At 42.7% G+C, this 20,822-nt stretch overlaps 2 protein-coding genes across 2 annotated transcripts in view; one reads left to right on the top strand and one right to left on the bottom strand.

The window, feature by feature from the left end:
• Nucleotides 1-8: 8 nt before the first annotated feature.
• LOC124596491 (acyl-CoA-binding domain-containing protein 6-like) lies at nt 9-1,084 on the top strand. Its single transcript, XM_047135643.1, has one exon. The coding sequence runs from the start codon at nt 153-155 to the stop codon at nt 885-887; it is 735 nt and encodes a 244-aa protein (XP_046991599.1). The 5' UTR covers nt 9-152; the 3' UTR covers nt 888-1,084.
• An 18,469-nt stretch (nt 1,085-19,553) lies between these two features.
• The window catches only part of LOC124594686 (phospholipid-transporting ATPase ABCA3-like), a 543,403-nt gene continuing 542,134 nt past the window's right edge, over nt 19,554-20,822 (bottom strand). The window contains exon 29 of the mRNA XM_047133052.1: nt 19,554-20,139. Within this exon, the coding sequence (XP_046989008.1) occupies nt 20,074-20,139 (66 nt within the window). The 3' untranslated portion in view covers nt 19,554-20,073. The remainder of the gene's footprint in view (nt 20,140-20,822) is intronic.

Genomic DNA, 20,822 nt, shown 5'->3' with positions numbered 1-20,822 from the left:
AAATCAGGTTTTAACAAGGTCACCAATAAACAGACTCATGTTTTAGAAGGAAATCAAATAACAGTTCAAGTTGCATCACACTGACAACAATAATATTTGGTGATTATAGTCATTTGTAGTCAGTTACCAGTTTTTGTAGTATTTGTAACAGTATGGATGATACTGATGAGCTTGTAGAAAAATTTACAAAAGCAGCAAAGTATGCTAAAGAGATTTGTGGGGAATTTGACAGTAATGAACTTCTGGAACTGTACGGTTACTATAAACAAGCTACAGAAGGACCTTGCCAAACATCAAAGCCCAGCTGGTATGACTTAACAGCTAAACAGAAATGGGAATCATGGAGACGCCTAAAGGATATGGATCGTGAGACTGCTATGATAAAATATGTTAAAATAATATCTGAAGTGGATCCTGTTTGGGAGGAACGATTTACAGAAAGACCTGCTGGCAGTGGTGCAGGATGGGTGGCAGTAAGCTGCATGACAAATACTGATGAGTACTTACCAGACACAGAGAAAACAGTATTTGACTGGGTGAAAGAAGGTAATGTTCAGAAGGTCATTGATGCCTCTAGGAGCTTCAGTTCACTTGAAATGATTAATAAACAAGATGAAAGTGGGATGGCATTACTTCATTGGGCTGCTGACAGAGGAAATATGGAAATGGTAGACTGTCTAGTTGAGAAACTGAAAGCTGATGTGAATTTAAAAGATGCTGATGGCCAAACTGCTTTGCATTATGCTGCAGCCTGTGGACATGTTAATGTTACTAAATTTTTAGTTCAACATGGTGGAGATCCCAATATTGCTGATCTTGATGGGACACTCCCAAAAGATATCGCTGCTGACAGTGAAATATTGAAGGCTCTGACAATAGCAAACTGATATTGTTTCATGTAGGCCTATGAACATTTGACATCATGATTATTCTTGCATTGATAATGAAGTTAATTGATCTTTTCCCTTCATTTGCATAGCTGATAAATCCTTGAAGTATAATGTGTTGTAAATAAGTGCGCCATCATTTAAAACAAGACTGTAAATTTGAAATAAGTCATTAAATTCTTTTTGAGTTTCTATTATATTGTGTTTGGCCTAATTTACCCCTACATTTGTATGATAAAGTGTTGCCACAGTTTACTTGATGGTATGCATTTTCCATTCTTACATGAATCATTGGGGAAAAGTGCATGTAAATGTTTCTATATATGAAGTAATGGCTGTAATTTAGCGTAATTTTCATAATTGCTGTAACACAGGTGCAAAAACCACATGAAAATTATCTTTGTAGAGAAACAATTTGAAATGTTGAAGTAGGATGGTCTGTAAACCATTATAGTGATAATATATTTGATTTTTCACTGGCTATTACAAATGTTTTAAAGGAAATATGGTACATGCATTCACACCCTAGGAATTAAATTATATAAAATTGTTATCAAAAGAAGGGTATTTATTTTTGCGTATATTGTTTTGCAATTTCTAGTTAAGTGCATTGACTGCCACATGTTCTTTACCTACTATTTTTTGTATAGTGTGTTGGTGGGGAGGTAGTTATAATCATCTGCAGTGGTATGTCATTATACTCTGTATCGGTTCAGCTTAGGCTTGAACCTATTTGCCAACATATCTTTCTTCTAATGTAAATTATAAACAGAGTTTTGCTCATATTAGTTTGTTTCATGTATGTGACTTATGCCTGGAGTGTTGCATATGTAAACTACTGTCATCTTTTCTCAACATTAGATCTGTGTACATTTGGAATTGTTGACAGTTTGTTGGTGTGTATGAGGCTGGAACAAATATTTGCCACAACAGCATCATTATTTCAATGGTTGCTTGAAAGCTGTTTGGTGAGAACCAATCTTATTTAATGGCCAATCGAAAAAACTGAATAACCCACTCTGAAAAGTCTAAATTGTTATTTTTTCACTCTATTCATTTTTTAAACTTTTTTTCTCTACGTACAAGAAATTAATTCTAGCCATATTTCCATACAGCAAATTTTTGCTCTCACCCTTTGATATGTAATGCATGTTCTACTGTTGTTACAAAACAACCAAGGTAAGTCATTTCAAGTATTCTGTTTTGAAGAGGCTGTAGGTAAGTCAGTATAAAATATAAAATGTAGTAACAAGAAAGATAATCTCTCTCTTTATAAAAAAAGGCATTGGGTAGGCTAAATACAGTACAACAATTATCAACCTGTGTACCCCCCCTCCCCCCAGCCCCAAAAAGTACAGTACAACAATTATCAACCTGTGCACCCCAGCCCCCCTGTCTCGAGGGCCATAACCATACGAAATGGGGGGCACGAGCTTATTGAAAAGAAAAATGTATGAATTCAGAAACTGATTAATTTACTGAAAGAATTACACATTCTGAGATAATAGAAAAATTAAATTCACATTTACAGCGATATAATACACTTACAAACAGGATTGGATTGGCACTGCACAATGCATTTAATAATTTTTCAAAATCAAACACTGGAAACTCCAGATGGGAATATCAACAATGTATTAAAGAGCTAGGTTGCTAATTACTGTAAAGACGACAAATTAAGTTGCTAATAGTCACACACAAGCTTTCAGTCACAAACTTCATCCGAAAAACATTAATTAATGTTTTTTTTTTCTTTCTGATGAAGGCTGTGGCCAAAAGCTTATGTGTAAATATACTCTCAATTCTTTGTATATGTTTAGCTGAGATCTGTATTTTTTTCTTTAAAGCACTCATTTTCAGCGCAGAAAAAAAAAATCATCGTGCAACTCTGATGAAAATACAAAGAGCAGTGTATTACTAACTTGTTTTTTGATTCCATCACTTGTCATGAAATCTTTGCAGATATCTTGTTTGGAAGTTGCGAGGCCTTTGGGAGTATTTTGAAATGGATCCATAACCCCTCATAATGTGCTATCAGGGTTTGGTGAGCACTAAATTTACTTACTCATGGCAGTTTGTAAGGTTTGTAGCTTTAGTGTCGGAACACATTATATATTGTTGTCATGTGGCGGTGGAGGGGGGGGGGGGGGGGGGAGGAGTTTATGGTGAAAGACTGAAAATTCAGTCAAGAATACTGAAAGGTTGAAATGTGCTGGCCTAGTAGATAGGTATAAAAGATTAGTTCTGACAATAATGCAGGTGTCAAACTCTGAGATAAAAAGGTGCACATAGCACCTGTTTTGAGAGGAACATTCATGTATTTGCTTCATTAGATGTTCTTTCAGCTTTGATGTGTTATCCGTGGATATATGAGCGATGGCAATGGCCAGACTGATACTAGATAGACTGGAAGTGATGCTCAATGACATGGTTAGAATTTCCTCCAGTAGAAATAGCAAAGGTGTCTTTTGAAATATATCAGACAGTCTCCTTTATATAGGTTTGTAAAATAGTTAACATGTATCATGAAATATTGTATGTTTTAGTAAGGTGACAGAGAAATCAAAAAGAGGTTAAATCAGGTATACATGGAATTGGTTTTCAAAGTAAAAAGGCTACTGTGTTCCAACAAAGCGAAATGTACTTTCAATTAAAGTCATTGTAGGTAAAAAATACAAAGTGCCTGTGGTTGAAACTATTGTTAGGTCGCTATAGTGGCTTTAGAACAATACAAATTCTGAGAAAAGTTTGTACTCTATGCCACTTTCATTTAATGCAAGGAGCATCATGAGGGATGATGTGTAGTTACTTTGCTTCTATAAAAACCTGAGGCCTGATGAAGGACTAGTTTTAGAGTTTACTGTCTTTCAAATATAAATTGATACTTTCCATATTTTCAGAGATGATGGTAAGGGGCAGACAAAGAGGAGCGCATTGAAGGAAGAATCATTTCAATTCATTGCACTAAGAATGTATTGTCACTATACCCACTCCCTTCTTTTACCATGTCTATTCATCAGCAGTGCTTAATTCTTCACTTCATAAATATAATTACTGGCAAAAAAACTTAGAGATGTTCAGAATGTAACTGTGTGTACAAATTAATTTGGGATGAGAATGTAAAATGACTCATTCCACATCATTACAGACTATCGTGCAAAATGATCCAAGGGACATGTAACTAACTGATTCTGTCTTAAAATTCAGTAATCATTTCTAAACTATGTAGCATAAAATTAAATACTTACTTATATATTACTCTTCTTTTTATTATGATGATGCATAGGGATTGTTAGATATAGGAATGAAATCTTAAAAAATAGAAATGTGTCGCAAAGGAATTTTAATTGGAAATAAGAACAGTCTTTGTTATGCACTTTTTCAGCAGTTCAGAGTCCACCTCCATTAGCTGAGTGGTCAGCGTGGTGGAGTGCCACGCCTAAGGGCCCAGATTCAATGCCCGGCTGGGGCAGGAAATTTTCTACACTCAGAGACCGGGTGTTGTGTTGTCCTCATCATCATTTCATCCCCATCTCCATCGTGCAAGTCGCCCAATAAGGCGTCGAATGCAATAAGTACTTCCCCTTGGCAGCCGAACTTCCCCGAATGGGGGACTCCCGGCCCACAATTCCATACGCTCATTACAATTATTTCAGCAGTTCAGAGTAATGCTGATGCATTAAAACCACATTTATAGAAGCTCTTTGTTCTTAGTTGTAGTATCTCAAAAACATTTTGGCTGCTGCTTCAGGAGTGAATCTGCTCTCTGGAAATTGGACCCATGGAAAAACAAGTGGTCTGATCCTTGGCAAATACTGCCGTAGGATATGAGCTAATGCAGTTATAGGTAAATTACACTTCTGCAGAATACTGTTACTGAATTGCACTAAGGTTTTTTCTCCCAGTAGAATACTAATACGGTTGTTCAGATTTATATCACTCTGAGCGATCACCTGAACATTTATGAATAGTGTCTCAATATTATGATAAGGATAGTTGCTATCCACCATATAGCGGAGATGCTGAGAAAGAGTGTGCGTGTTTTGTCTACTTTAAACAGAGACCATGTTGGCCGAAAGCTTTTATTGTGAGAGTCTTTTTGTTGTGCCCATCTGTGACTCAGCATCTCCGCTCTGTAGTGAGTAGCAACATTCTTTTCATAATATTGCTACATTCTGCCCTGGATTTTCTATTGTATGAACAATGTCTGATAATTTGCTTTTTAGCATTGATCGTAACACAGCTGCTGGTGACCACAACAGTCTCACGCCTGTTGCAGGTGGCTGCAACAGTGTCTGACACCGTGTGCCCTTCTGCCTGGCAGTGAAGCATTTGTCACTGCACATTTGTCAACATGTTAAAGTATCTTGCCCGTCTTCACAATGAGTGCTCGTGCTACACAAAGAACAGTATTCTGTAATCAGTATAACTGAATGCAGACACACTTAAAGCACCAATTACATTTTCTGATAATACTCTTACGTACTTCGTGAACAGTAGTAGTACTGTAATACTATTCTGGCACTTGTGGGTATTACGTGGCGTAGAACTGTACTAACACACTTTTAGAGTCAGAATGAACATTTTTTTCGCCAGTGAACAGAGCAAATACAGAAAAGGGTGTTGAACATGGCGTGAGAGAACAAAGACTCAAGACAAAACCAAAGAGCATAATTAAAGAAGTGTTGCTTTGCGTCAGAGATGCCACATTTTTGGAGACTGTTGACTGGAATACACCTTAAAATTCTGAAGGTAAAAGGAATGAAGTACTGGGAGCAGAAGATTATCCTCAACTCGTACGGAGAGTGCAGTGCATTTATATGATGATAACACGAAGGGGACGCAGTAGCTGAGAAGGAAGAGAGCCAGGATTGTAGTGTATCCCTGATGATGTTCAGTCACTACATTTAGCAAGCAATGAAGGAAACCAAAGAGAATTTTGAAAATGGTTATAAAGTCCAGGGAGAAGAAGTAAATCTTTATGGTATGATGTAATTCTGGCAGAGATGCTAAAGGACTTGGAAGAGCAGGTGAATAGTGTCTTGACATGAGGATGTAAGATGAACACCAATAAAGCTAAACCAAAGATAATGACATGTAATCTAATTAAATTGGGTGGTGCATTAAATTAGGAAATGACACTGAAATTTGTGTCTAATTTGGCCAGCAAAATAGGTGATGATGGTTGAAGCAGAGAGGATATAAAATGCAAACTGGCGATCAGAAGGAAAACATTTCTGCAAAAGAGAAATTCATTAACTGCATTGATTGACTGTTCTGTTGGTTTTTGGTAGTATATTTTACATATCTGAGGAGTGAAAAAACACACAACACTGGTGTAATAGTCTACAATATTTATTACTTATTTCTCAAACCGGTTGTAGGCTGTTACATCATCATCAGGTACAAAGATAAAGACTACTACTACTACTAGGTCAAGAACTGGATAAAGAAGAGAGAACACCTATTGTTTCTGCTTTTTCTACATTGTGGAGTCCACCAAGGTAGGAGGGCAGCCATTGGTTGATGCTATTGTTTGATTGCATACAATTCCATTTGGGAGTTACCTTCATTCATGATGATGGATATTAGGCGATGTATCATTGAATGAAAGGCAGTATGTTTATGGACTACTGGGTGCAGAGAATTGGCAGGTTTTATAGTATCTGTGGTGTTAGGTTTCCTATAAATCTTGAAAGTATGAATATGATCACTGATGTCTATTGTTACATCTGAATAATTGATGCAGTTAACCCCAAACTCCTTCATGACTTTTTTACTGCTGTGTTTAGAATTTACCTGCTTGAGGATTTTTTGAAGTTTCTGGCAGCACCTATGCCCAAAAGCACAACACATCACAACATACCTAAACCAGTATCCAACCATGAAAGGGAGTGGATTATTTTCCAAAAACTGTTTTTCAAAATTGGCCATGAAGATTTCAGCAAGCACTGGACTCATTCCATAGTGATGGGAAATCCAGGATGAAGTAATGGCAGTATTATGAAAAAGGTAGATTACTATTCGCCTCAGAGAGGAGATGCTGAGTCACAGGCCAAAATCTTGTGCATGATATTTGAAGGTGCTGGGGGTTGCATAAATCACGTTTCAGATCTTTGTTGATTTCCCTTATTTTGTAGTGGTGATAAATACCACATGTAAGATTTTTGTATTCTGTCACTTGCAATTCTACAAGTAAATGCAGAGTGTAATTGTGAAATTCTAATAATATTTGCTACTATATTTGAGAGTGAAAGACTATTATGTTTTTTGAATAATAAGAGTGGTTACTAACTTAATGTGCAATTATTTTAGGCATAGATATTACCATAACCTATTTCAGTGAACAGTTTTCTATTTTGCATAATGAAGTGTGCATAATAAAAAAAATACCTGGCTTCTCTATGAAATTCGGAACTTATTATTTCACTAAGTGAGAGTCTCAGCCTGTTTATTAGCAATTCCATGGTAGTCTCACAGAGAACCAGTACAGAATTTAACTGCCTTAAATTACCTACTAAAAGGACCTGATGATTTTTCATGTAGGACAGATAGTTTGCAGGTAGCTGAATCATCTTTCATGTGTGCGTGTATGTGTGTGTCTATAAAATGTAACATTTACATTGGCTCTTGGTGAGTATATATATTATGTCTTTACAAGTATTATCAACTTTATAGAATTCCTCCACTTATCACAGCAGCCAATCAGGTCATAAGACTGTTCAATTGATGGTTGGTTTAACTGTAGTCTGTTGTTCGCACCTCACTCCATTTCCTGACATGATGCGTCCACATCTGTATCATTATTTTAAGCTTTATTCCATCGCGTGAAACAGTACAGTGGCTGATTTGGGAAGGGGAAGGGATAGCGGAGGGGGAAAGTTCTACTTGTGAGTAAGGCAATGAGCACCGGCATGGCACCATCCTATGCCAACCTATGCATGGGCCATCTAGAGGAATCATTTATCACCACCCAGAACCCCAAACACCTCACGTGGTTCATATTCATTGATGACATCTCTGAGATCTGGATCGAGGGTGAGGACAGCCTATCCACATTCCTCCAGAACCTCAACATCATCTCCCCCATTCGCTTCACCTGGTCCTCCTCAACCCAATAGCCACTTTTCTTGATGGTGACATCCGCCCCAAAGATGGCTGCATCAGTACCTTGGTCCATATCAAACCTACTAACCACCTGCAATACCTCCACTTCAACAGCTGCCATCCATTCCATACCAGGATATCCTTTCCATACTGCCTACCCTTCTGTGGCCATCACATCTGTAGTGACAAGTTGTGCCTCTAAAAATACACCGAGGATATCACTGAGGCCTATACAGACCGTAATTACCCTCCCAACCTTGTACAAAAACAGATCTCCTGTGCCTTATCTCCTGAGTCACCTGCCACCTCCAAAAGTCCCACCATCCAGCCACAGAGGAGCATTCCCTCATGACTCAGTACCACCCAGGGCTAGAGCAACTGAATCACATTCTCCACCAGGGTTTTGACTACCTCTTGCCGTGCTCTGAAATAAGGACTGTACTGCTCACTGTCCATCCCACCCCTCCCACAGTGGTATTCTAGCATCCACAGAACCTACACAATATCCTCATCCATCCCTACTAACTCCTGCTCCCATGACTCATATCCCTGTAATAGACACAGACACAAGACCTGTCCCATACATCGTTCCACCACCACCCACTCCAGTCTGGTCACAAGCACCGCCTACCCCAACAACGCAGGACTGCCTTTGAAACCAGTCATGATCTGCAAACGAAGCTGCAACCACGGTGCTGTGTTCTACACAGGTATGATAACCAACAAGCAGTCTGTGGCATGAGTGGCCACCAACAAACTGTGCCCAAGAAACAGCTGGACCACAGAGATGCTGAGCATGTTGCCTAACACGATCTTCTTCATTTCAATGACTGCTTCACAGCCTTTATCATCTACATCCTTCCTACCAACACCAACTTTTCGGCATTGCGCAGGTAGAAACTCTCACTGCAATACATGGGTCAGCCAAAACATGACCATTGCCAACTGCAATGTTGGAAAATAACTGGTGCCATTGCGGGCATGTAACATGGTGACAAAAGTATGTAGGCAGAGCAAACACAGATGGGAGATCATCCTAGTGAAGATATGAGCTGTAAATGGGAAGATCTATTGAGATAAGTGACTTTGACAAGGGGCGGGTTATTATTACATGGAGCCTGCGAATGAGTACCTCGAAAATGGCGAAGCTGGTCAAATGTTCACGAGCTCATGTTGCAAGCATCTACCCTCTGTTATCTTTCCAGAATTTCTTAACCTTGAACCTTGCCTCACCATCATTCCCCAAGTCCCTCAACATACAAACTAACCTTACAGCCACAGAAAGAATAGCAGTCCACCATCTCAAAACTGATCCCGACCTTATAATCCTTCCTGCATACAAAGGCTCCACCACTGTCATGTTGAACCGCAAGGATTACCTGGCAGGACGATTCCGTCAGGTGTCAGCTACAAACCTTGCCACAGTGACCCATTCCAGAAATCCAGCAGGATCTCCAGTCACTCCTTAGGCCGGTATTACACTATCAAATTTCTTTTTCAAAGATTTGATCAAAGATGTGATCCAATATTCCGTCCAATATATTTGACAAAGATCTTTGACGTAGCGCTACAAGGGGTATTACACTGTTATCAAATTTTTCGTCAAAGTTCAAGATGGCTGACAACAACTTGTTATTAACCGCAGCAGTTCTACGTACTCCAATTGCATTGTGTGCACGTGCGGAAAAGAAGTGGGGGGAGAAAATGGAACCATACATACGAGGTTGACAGTCTAAAAGTCCTGGGATTACAACTTGATAATAAATTCAGTTGGGAGGAGCACACCACAGAACTGCAGAAACGCCTTAACAAATCTGTATTTGCAATTCGAGTGTTAGCAGACATAGGAAACATAAAAATGAAAAAGCTTGCATACTTTATTCCATAATGTCATATGGGATAATATTTTGGGGTAAATCTTGAAGTCAAACAAAAGTTTTCAAGGTCCAAAAGCGTGTAATACTTATTATTTGTGGAGTAAATTCACGGACCTCCTGCAGAAACCTCTTCAAAGAACTGGGTACTTCAGATTCTTGCATTGGTACTGGGGGAAAATAAGAAAGAAAATGAAACTGTTGGCGGGCCAGAAGTACAGTGAGACTGTCGTTTGGACGTACGAGATTTGCAGGTTAGCTTTTTTTGTTTTGTATTTCATGCCTAGATACTTCCGTAGAAATATTGTTGCATGTGGATCATTATATGTAATGATTATTACAATACATGCAACGATATGTTTGTACAGTTATCTAGGCATGAGAAACAAACAAAAAAAACTGTAACTCTCATAGGCCCAAATGGCAGAGTCTCACTATACTTCCAGCTCGCAGGTTAACTACTGCCTCTCAGTATATTTACTTCTTAATAAAATTTGTCGTAAATAATATATCTCTTTTTTCCAACAAACAACTCAGTTCATACATACAATACCAGGAACAAAAATGATCTGCACAAGGACTTAAAAACACTTACTTTAGTTCAAAAAGGGGTCCACTACTCAGGAACACTCATCTTCAATAATTTACCAGGAAACAAAAAATTTAGTTAGAAATAAAGATCAGTTTAAAAGGAGCCTGAAAGACTTACTACTGGCCAACTCCTTCTACTCCATTGGCGAAATTTTTAATAGAAACAAATGATATATTTATTCATACTATTAGAATTTTTATTTCAGCTTAAAAAAATCGACATGTTCCACATCCACGAGGATCTCCTCAGCACGGATCTATGGAACGAAAAACTAATCTAATCTGGGTGAAGCCGTGGGTTTTACGACGACACGATAAAAGCATTCAACAAAACTTGTTACGTGAGCTTACAGTGGAAGACGTCAAGTCGTACATCAATTACTTAAGAATGGATGAGCATACATTTCTGTATGTGCTCAATGAAGTGTATCCTCATATCACAAAGCACAATTTTCACTTAAGAACTGCTACATCTTCAGAAGACAGGCTCACTATAACACTCCGATTCCTTGCTACAGGAGAGGGTTATGTTATGTTAGGTTAGGTTAGGTCAGGTTAGGTCTCCAATCTTCTTATTCTATTTTTTATTCAGGGTGCCTCACGTTGTAAAGCGCCTCATAAGCTTCAGACATCTCTATTAATTCTGTAGTTGTCGGCACACACCAATTGTATTTACCGGCAATGGTTATAAAAACACTACAGACGACAGAACGCTGCAGCGATGCTAGCGCTCCGCGTGGTAACATATCGCATTGCAGTGAACAGAAGACAAGCGAATTCTTTGATCAAATATACGGCCTCGGCCTAGATTTGATCAAATATCTTTGACAAAGATTTTGGACAAAGATATTGGACAAAGAAATTTGATAGTGTAATACTGGCCTTAAATCCTTAGGCCCATCTCAGAATCTCTCCCCGGAGTGCATGTCTCTGCTCACCCCTACCACTGCATGCTGTCCTGTAATGCCCCATCATATGCCATGGCCCTCCTGTCTCTGATGGTGATGTTGGTCCTGTGCTCAAATTAATGATTATTTATTCTCATGCGCAGCCTAATTGTGCCGATGTGCTACTTCTGTCCGTGCACAGTATAAAAAAATCTGTGGCCTGGTTGTGTGGCACCAGCTTCCGTCACACTGAGAGGGTTTTACTGCTACGGTTGCAATATTGTGGTGCCCGACCTAATCTGACTTGTGCCACCCGAACAGCCCTCGATGCTGCAATCGATGTACCGGCACGTAAGTGTCCTCAGACTGCTTTCCATTGCTGTGGCTGAGCTACCTAGTTCTGTGGTAACATCCAAATAGTGGTGGTGTTACAGTTGGCTGCAGGAACTATATTCCATTAGAGTAGCCCCCCTGCGGGTCCGGGGGTTAGAATAGGCCTGAGGTATTCCTGCCTGTCATAAGAGGCGACTAAAAGGAGTCCCTCCCCCTGAAGGGGGTAGTTAGCGCCTGCGTCCGGAGACGGACGGTTCCACGACCTATATTTGCAGTCATTTTGGTTTTTCACTTCTTCTGGCTTCTTCCTTCCTTTGGTTGGTTCCTTTCTTTGTTCTTCTCAATCTCACTGTCTTACTTACTCTTTCCCTTGCCTTCTTCTCCTTGCCTTCTCTGGTCTCCGCCTCGGCGTTTGAGACAGTCTGTCCTTTCTCTCCCTCTCTCCCTTCTTTTTCCTCTTCTTCCTTCCTCCCTGTGCGTGCCTGAAGGCCGACCCATGCATTCGCACACATAGCCGGTGACGGGGTAATGCATAATTCCCCGCCCTGGGTAGACAAGTAAGGCACGCACGTACCCCCTGGTAAAGGCCGGGCCCAGGGAGGGGTGATTGCCTGAGCTGACACCTTCCGACCATGCCGATTGGTCCCTCCGTCCGTTTCTCGGGAGGTGTGACCTGAGGTGTAAACATTCACCTAAGGCGGGAGTGCCCTCTGAGAGGGCCCCACAAGGAAGGAGCGCGCCATCGGAGACGCTGGCAATCGTAGGGGATTCCTTCGCAGTGGATTTCTCTTCTTCTTCTCTCTCGACTTCTGCCCAAAAACGGAAACTTGACCAGCCACCAGTGACAAAAGTACTACCGCCTGCCCCACAGTTCCTCGTAGTTTCTCGATCTGAGGACGGAAAGGATTTTACCTCTGTCAACCCTTTCGTTATCCAGAAGGGCGTAGATGCCATAGCCGGATCTGTCAAGTATTGTACCAGGTTGCGTAACGGTACCTTGTTACTAGAAACTGAGAGCGCCTTTCAGGCACAAAAACTGCTTCGGGCCACACTCCTGTACACGTTCCCTGTCTGGGTGGAGGCTCACCGCACTTTGAATTCATCTCATGGTGTGGTATATACTAGATCACTCGACGGATTGACTGACGAGGAGATTCAGTCTTTCCTCACTGAGCAGGGCGTGACGGCTGTCCATAGGGTCATGAAAGAGGTCAACAATGACCTTGTACCGACCCGGACAATTTTCTTGACCTTTGATAGTGTTCAGCTGCCGTTGCGCATCAAAGCGGGCTACGAGGTTATTTCTGTTCGCCCCTATGTCCCGACACCTACGCGCTGCTACCAGTGTCAGCGTTTTAATCACACTCGCCAGTCTTGTTGTAATGCGGCTAAATGTGTCACTTGTGGCAGGGATGCCCATGAGGGTGACTGTCCACCTCCGTCTCCTCGTTGCGTGAACTGTCAGGGTGACCATGCAGCGTCCTCCCGCGACTGTCCCATCTACAAGGAAGAACGCTGTATACAGGAAATTCGGGTCAAAGAGAAAGTGTCCACCTCGGCTGCTCGCAAGCTATTTGCTAGTAGGAAGCCCACGCTGCTCCCAGCAGGGAATTACAGTACTGTCCTCGCCTCTCCTCTGACTACCAGGGAGGTGGCGACGCAGACATGCGATCTGACCTTCAGCACTACGATCGTCCATTCGGCCAGTGCTAAGATCGCCCGGTCGACGTCTCCTCTTCCTCCTGTCACCCCTCAGTCACAAGCACCTTCATCAGCTTCTGCCAAGACGAAGACCCAGAAGTCAGATGCACGGGGCTTCAAGAAGGAACCGTCCCGTGCAGACTTCCTACGTACCTCGAACTCCCAGCCATCGACCAGTACTTCCACCAAACGACCTTCCAAGAAGGCTCATAGGAAGCACAGTTCTCCTTCTCCGCCAAGGCACATTGCTTCTCCTGCGCCACCCAGCAGTTGCCGCCCCAGGCCGTCATCTGTTTCACCTGGCTGCACCGCTGGTAGCCGAACATCTGGCCGTTCACCGGCGGAGGAAGCTGCCCCTCCCAGCCATCTTAACAAGATGGCCGATGAACCTATAGAACCAATGGACGATGACTGTCCGCCTACTGATAGCGGCGGCAGTGCTCTCTCCAAGCCAGGCCCTCAGCGGCCTTCGAGGTGACCCCTTCTTGCATCTTCTTTTTCTTTTTCTTCTCACGATGGCACTTATTCACTGGAATATTGGCAGCATTCGCTCCAACCGAGAGGACTTGAAGTTGCTGCTCCGCTTGCACCGTCCGCTCGTCGTAGCCCTCCAGGAAACGAAGCTACGCCCATGCGATCAATTTGTCTTGGCACACTACACCTCTGTGCGTTTTGACCTACCCCCTGCGGCAGGTATTCCGGCTCATGGAGGGGTTATGTTGCTGGTCCGGGATGATATTTACTACGATCCCATCACATTGCACACCGGTCTGCAGGCAGTTGCCGTCCGAATTACTCTCCCCACTCTTACATTTTCCATTTGTACCGTTTACACTCCATCGTCGTCTGCCGTTACCAGGGCAGACGTGATGCAAATTATTGCTCAGCTACCTGCACCATTTTTGTTAACTGGAGACTTCAATGCCCACCATCCCCTTTGGGGCTCTCCAGCATCCTGCCCGAGGGGCTCCCTGTTAGCAGACCTTTTCAACCAGCTCAATCTTGTCTGCCTCAATACTGGCGCCCCTACTTTTCTTTCGGACACATCTCGCACCTATTCCCATTTAGACCTCTCTATATGTACTACCCAACTTGCACGCCGGTTTGAGTGGTATGGACTTTCTGATACATATTCGAGCGACCACTTCCTGTGTGTTATCCATCTCCTGCATCGTACCCCCTCTCCGTGCTCAACTAGTTGGAACATCCCCAAAGCAGACTGGGAGCTCTTCTCTTCCAGGGCGACCTTTCATGATCAAACATTCACATGCTGCGATAGTCAGGTTGCACACCTCACGGAAGTCATTCTCACTGCTGCTGAATATTTCATCCCTCACACTACTTCTTCTCCACGTCGCGTACCGGTCCCCTGGTGGACCGCAGCATGTAGAGACGCTTTACGTGCTCGTCGACGTGCTTTACGCACCTTTAAACGCCACCCTACAGTGGCCAATTGTATCAGTTATAAACGATTACATGAGCAATGTCGTCTTATTATTAAAGAAAGCAAGAAAGCCAGCTGGGCTGCTTTCACAAGCACCTTCAACAGTTTTACTCCTTCTTCTGTTGTCTGGGGTAGCCTGCCCCGGCTATCTGGCACTAAGGTCCACTCACCAGTTTCTGGCTTGACGGTCGCGAATGACGTCCTTGTGGCCCCTGAGGATGTCTCCAATGCCTTCGGCCCTTTTTCGCAGACGTTTCGAGCTCTGCTCATTACCACCCTGCCTTCCTCCCCCGAAAACAGGCAGAGGAGGCAAGGCCACCTAACTTCCGCTCCTCGAATCGTGAAAGTTATAATGCCCCATTCACCATGCGGGAACTCGAAAATGCACTTGCCCGGTCACGGTCCTTTGCTCCAGGGCCTGATTCTATTCATATTCAGATGCTGAAGAACCTTTCTCCTGCGGGTAAAGGTTTCCTTCTTCGTACTTATAATCGCATCTGGATTGAGGGACATGTTCCCGCTTGCTGGCGCGAGTCTATTGTTGTACCGATTCCTAAGCCGGGGAAGGACAAGCACTTGCCTTCCAGTTATCGACCCATCTCGCTTACCAGCTGTGTCTGTAAGGTGATGGAGCGAATGGTTAACTCTCGTTTGGTTTGGCTACTCGAATCTCGACACCTACTTGCCAATGTACAATGTGGATTTCATAGGTGCCGCTCTGCTGTTGACCATCTGGTTACCTTGTCGACCTTCATTATGAATAACTTCTTGCGGAAGCGCCCGACTGTGGCTGTGTTCTTTGATTTGGAGAAGGCTTACGACACCTGTTGGAGGGCGGGCATTCTCCGCACCATGCATACATGGGGTCTTCGCGGTCGCCTCCCTCTATTTATTCGTTCCTTTTTAATGGATCGACAGTTCAGGGTACGTGTGGGTTCTGTCCTGTCCGACGCCTTTTGCCAGGAGAATGGGGTGCCACAGGGCTCAGTTTTGAGCGTCGCTCTCTTCGCCATAGCGATCAATCCAATAATGGATTGCCTCCCAGCTGATGTATCAGGTTCCATTTTCGTGGACGATTTTACCATCTATTGCAGCGCGCAGTGTACATGTGTCCTGGAGCGCTGTCTTCAGCGTTCTCTTGACCGTCTTTACTCCTGGAGTGTCGCCAATGGCTTCCGTTTTTGTGCCGAGAAGACGGTCTGTATTAACTTCTGGCGCTACAAAGAGTTTCTCCCACCGTCCTTACGGCTCGGTCCCGTTGCTCTCCCATTCGTGGAGACAACAAAATATTTAGGTCTTACATTTGACAGGAAACTTAGCTGGTCTCCACATGTCTCTTATTTGGCTGCCCATTGTACCCGTTCTCTAAATGTCCTCCGTGTTCTCAGTGGTATGTCGTGGGGAGTGGATCGAACCGTCCTACTTCGCCTATATCGGTCGATCGTCCGCTCCAAACTGGATTATGGGAGCTTCGTATACTCCTCTGCACGGCCGTCCATCTTACGCCGCCTCAACTCCATACAACATTGGAGTTTACATCTTGCGATCGGAGCGTTTTATACTAGTCCCGTCGAGAGTCTTCATGCTGAAGCCGGTGAATTGCCACTCACCTACCGGCACAATATACAGCTTTGTCGGTATGCCTGTCGGCTACTGTCAATACCCAACCACCCATCTTATCGTTCCTTTTTTGACGACTCTCTCGACCATCAATACGGGTTGTATGTCTCTGCCCTGCTACCCCCTGGAGTTCATTTTCGTCGCCTCCTTCAACACCTCGATTTTCACTCCCTGCAACCTTTAGAGGGCCACATGCCACCTTGGCTCCAGGCTAAGGTTCGCGTTCACTTTGACCTCAGCTTGCTCCCAAAGGAGGTTACCCTCGGTTCGGTATACCACTCCCGTTCGAAGTTCATTAATATGACCTTCATTTATACAGATGGCTCTAAGACCAATGATGGGGTCGGGTGTTTTTTATTGTCGGGGCACAAAGTTTCAAATACCGGCTCCGTGGCCATTGTTCGGTCTTACAGCTGAGCTCTTTGCCCTCTACCAGGCTGTTCTTTACATTTGCCGCCACTGACATTCTGCTTATGTCATCTGCTCCGATTCCCTGAGTGCCATCCAGAGCCTCAGTGATCCGTATCCGGTTCACCCTTTCGTGCACCGGATCCAACGCTCTCTTCAGCAGCTGGTGGATGACGGTTCTCTGGTTAGCTTTATGTGGGTTCCTGGCCATGTCGGTATCCCTGGGAACGAAGCTGCAGATGCCATGGCCAAGGCTGCGGTCCTCCAGCCTCGGACAGCTTCTTGTTGTGTCCCTTCATCAGATTGTAGCAGCGTCATTTGTCGGCGCGTTTTATCGCTGCGGCATGCTGATTGGGCTGCACTTACGGACAACAAGCTTCGGGCCTTGAAACCTCTTCCCGCAGCTTGGACGACCTCTTCATGCCCTTCTCGGCGAGAGGAGGTCGTTTTGGCCCGGTTACGAATTGGACACTGCCGGTTCAGCCATCGCCATCTGCTGACGGCTGCGCCGGCGCTGTTCTGCCCATGTGGGCCATTGCTGACGGTCCGCCACATTTTAACGTCCTGTCTGGATTTTAATACACTGCGTCTTGATCTTGGCCTGCCATGTACTCTGGATGCCATTTTAGCGGATGACCCAGGAGCAGCTGCTCGCGTTCTTCGTTTTATCAACTTGACAAACCTGTCTAAGGACATTTGATTATGCTGTTTTTTTAATCCTCTGCCTGTCAATCTGTCTTTTATCGTGTTTTCCCTTTTAGTTGCTGTTTTAAACTTGTGCCTCGCGGTGCATTCCTAACGTAGTCTGGGCACTAATGACCATTGTAGTTGTGCGCCCTAAAAAAAAAAAAATAAAAAAAAATAAAAAAAAAATAAAAAAAAAATATTATTATCAGAGTAGGCACATTGTTTTACTGTGTTAGAGTCCATAAAGTCACTGAGAAATGATCTCTGGGCCTTAGTCCATTGTGGACCAGAGTAGGTCACCCATTCTGCCACACACCTAAGAAGGTATAACTTTATTACAATTATTAGTGAGGAAACAAACTTGACTGATTCTGTGACAGTGACAGAAGATTAACTTTTTCCTCTGTCCCAAGACTCAGTCGGAAGGTGGCGGCTGTATCCCAGTTGTTTCTGCCTACCCGGCCCTGAGAGAGGGAGAGAGATTGAGAGACAGAGAGAGAGAGAACTTCAACACCAACACGGGTGCTACTGGTACCATTGTAATACGGCATGGTGGCATCAAGGGATTTAACGCCCTGCCCTTGATACATCTGCAGCAGATACTGGTCAACAAAAGGCGAGTATCACTTGCAACCAGATGTTGTCACTGACAATATGCAATCTTTGTTGGTTCAGTTTATGGCACTGACTGAAATGCAACTTATTACTTTAATCACAGCACCAGTGGAGCAAGAGGCTAAATTAGATTCTCTACAGACTAGGTTAGAGACACAAAATGCTAAATTACGCTTTGATTTCATGGGGACTTTAGAAGCACAAAGTGAAAAATTAGGCTCAAAGTTAACTTCAAAATTTAATTGGAAACAGTTAGATATTTTTCACCAAAGCCCTTCAGGCTCACAACTGTGAGTTTCTATACTGTGTAGACACCCAGGCTCTTGGTTTGAAAATACAGCAAAAGATGCTAGATAGGGGCTTCTAGAAAACTAATATGGTTCTGAGTTGTGTGCTGACAATCAAAAATTTACAAGAGTAATTTCAACTGCTCAGCAAATAGATAGTCAAACAGCTGTGTTAGATCACTAAGTGAACAATCTGGAGAGGCTGGCAGGTGTCAGTGCTCATAGAATTGCTACCACCACCGAGTCCATGGTAAATCAAACTGAAGGGCAGTTGGGGGAATTAAAAAAAGGGTTTACTGAGAAAATTGTAATGTATTACATTATACATGAAAATAAATATATCTGATAAGCCGAGTGAAGGAATATCAAGTGTTATAGCAGATCAATAAGTTTTGGAACTCAGCACAATTTTGCTGATGTTGGTAATGTCTATAAGGGGCACTCAAAAATAAACAAACCAGAGGTATAATTACAGAAACCAGTACCTGTATGTTAGAAGTATTGACCCTGGCTGTTGAGACACTTGTCACACTGTGACACAAGGGACTGAATGGCTGTCTCATAAAATTTCCAGGGCTGCGATGTTAACCAGTTCCACACGTACGGGTGGACATCATCATCCGAGGTGAATCATTTGCCCCTCAGAGCTTTTTTAAGGGGGCCAAAAATGGTGTAATCACAGGGAGAGAGGTCTGGACTGTATGGAGGGTGGTCGAGAGCCTCCCATTTAAATTTCTGCAGGAGTGCCGCGACTGACTGTCTAGGGGCTGCTTTAGAACAAGTACATTTCTCCATGTTTCACAAGTAATCATGAATATAAGATAACAAAAATATACAATAAAAATAATCTCTCTCTCTCTCTCTCTCTCTCTCTCTCTCTCTCTCTCTCTATCTATCTATCTATCTATCTCTCTCTCTCTCTCTCTCTCTCTCTCTCTCTCTCTCTCTCTGTGTGTGTTTGTGTGTGTGTGTGTGTGTGTGTGTGTGTGTGTTTTATTCAGCTCATCATTTCAGTGGTAAATATATAATGCTGCTTGCTTTCTTATTCTTTTTTCAAAGTGCTGTTCGCAATATTAGTTACAAAAATCATGTAACACGGTAACTGAACTAACTAAAAACATTACTTTATTTATTTTTAAACAAAATGATTACAAAATTGAAAACATGATTTTCTACATAATTTAAGACATTAAAAGTACAAGACTGCTCGTAATAGATAATGTGCATTACAGTCGTCATTTCACGTAAGCTGCTTAGCCTTAAATTGACTTCAGAATGTTGTTTAACATTTATTTAATTCAAAATGCAAGACTAATCGGCTCTTCGTATTGAGTGCATCTGCTTCAGATCTCAAACTGTCACCACCATAGTGATGAGAAAGAAGGCTCAATGTTACACTGGATACAATACAGAACGCGAATGGTCAAAAGTAAAGTTCCAAACTTCACTGCCACTGGAGACACAGTTTCAAATAGCACTTGAGAGTCCTGGAGACATTTTTTAATTACCACAGTTACACTTTATACAGTAACCACCAACTGGTGGATGTTCACCGAATGGGGCAAATACTGGTGCGTAAGGACACTAGTCTGCAGTGCAATTCATCTGGCCTTCCATCGTTATCTTTGCCCATCAGCAGCTTCTTTCTGATATCGCATCAGCAGCTTCTTTCTGATGTCGTGCAAAAGACAAAAATACCTGCAGAAAACAAAACTCAATGTTAATTCTGCACAAATGTCGCACATTAATTACAGTAAAATACAGATTTGAAAGCCCGACACACAAGCCAGAAATTTGGTAGAAAGTACAATAATGAATTTTTTATGGTACACAATGAGATAAAACTCTTGTGCTCCTGACTGGAACTTCCTGAAAGAATATAAAAAATATGCAGGTGCCAGAACAGTGTGTGCATCACTTACAATAAAAGAGATGCCAAAATTAGATCTACATCTGTACCTATACTCCACAAGCCACTTTACGGTATATGGCAGAGGGAAATTTATGTACCACTGTCACTTCTTCCAGTTGTGAGTAGTCTGTGGGAAGAACAATTGCCAGCAAGCCTCTGTGTGGGCTCGAACCTCTCAGATTTCATCTTCATGGTCATTTTGCAGTATATACATAGAAAAATGCAATATTCTTGTCCACTCCTCTAGGAGTATACAATCTCGGAACTTCAATAGTAAACGACACCGTGATGCAAAACGCCCGCCTCTCTTGCAGTATCTTCCACTGGAGTCGTTTTATCGCCTCCACGACGCTTTTGTGCTTACTAAATGAACCTGTAAGAAAACATGCTGGTCTACTTTGGATCTTCTCTACCAATCCTGTCTGTTACACATCCCATACTAATCAGCAATATGCGAATATTGGTTGAA

This window comes from Schistocerca americana, chromosome 2, assembly GCF_021461395.2.
Source record: "Schistocerca americana isolate TAMUIC-IGC-003095 chromosome 2, iqSchAmer2.1, whole genome shotgun sequence".
Taxonomy (NCBI): domain Eukaryota; kingdom Metazoa; phylum Arthropoda; class Insecta; order Orthoptera; family Acrididae; genus Schistocerca; species Schistocerca americana.
This window is presented reverse-complemented; position numbering and strand designations above follow the sequence as displayed.

Coding starts and splice junctions, on each gene's coding strand:
- LOC124596491 (XM_047135643.1), top strand. CDS start 153: ATGGATGATACTGATGAGCTTGTAGAAAAATTTACAAAAGCAGCAAAG.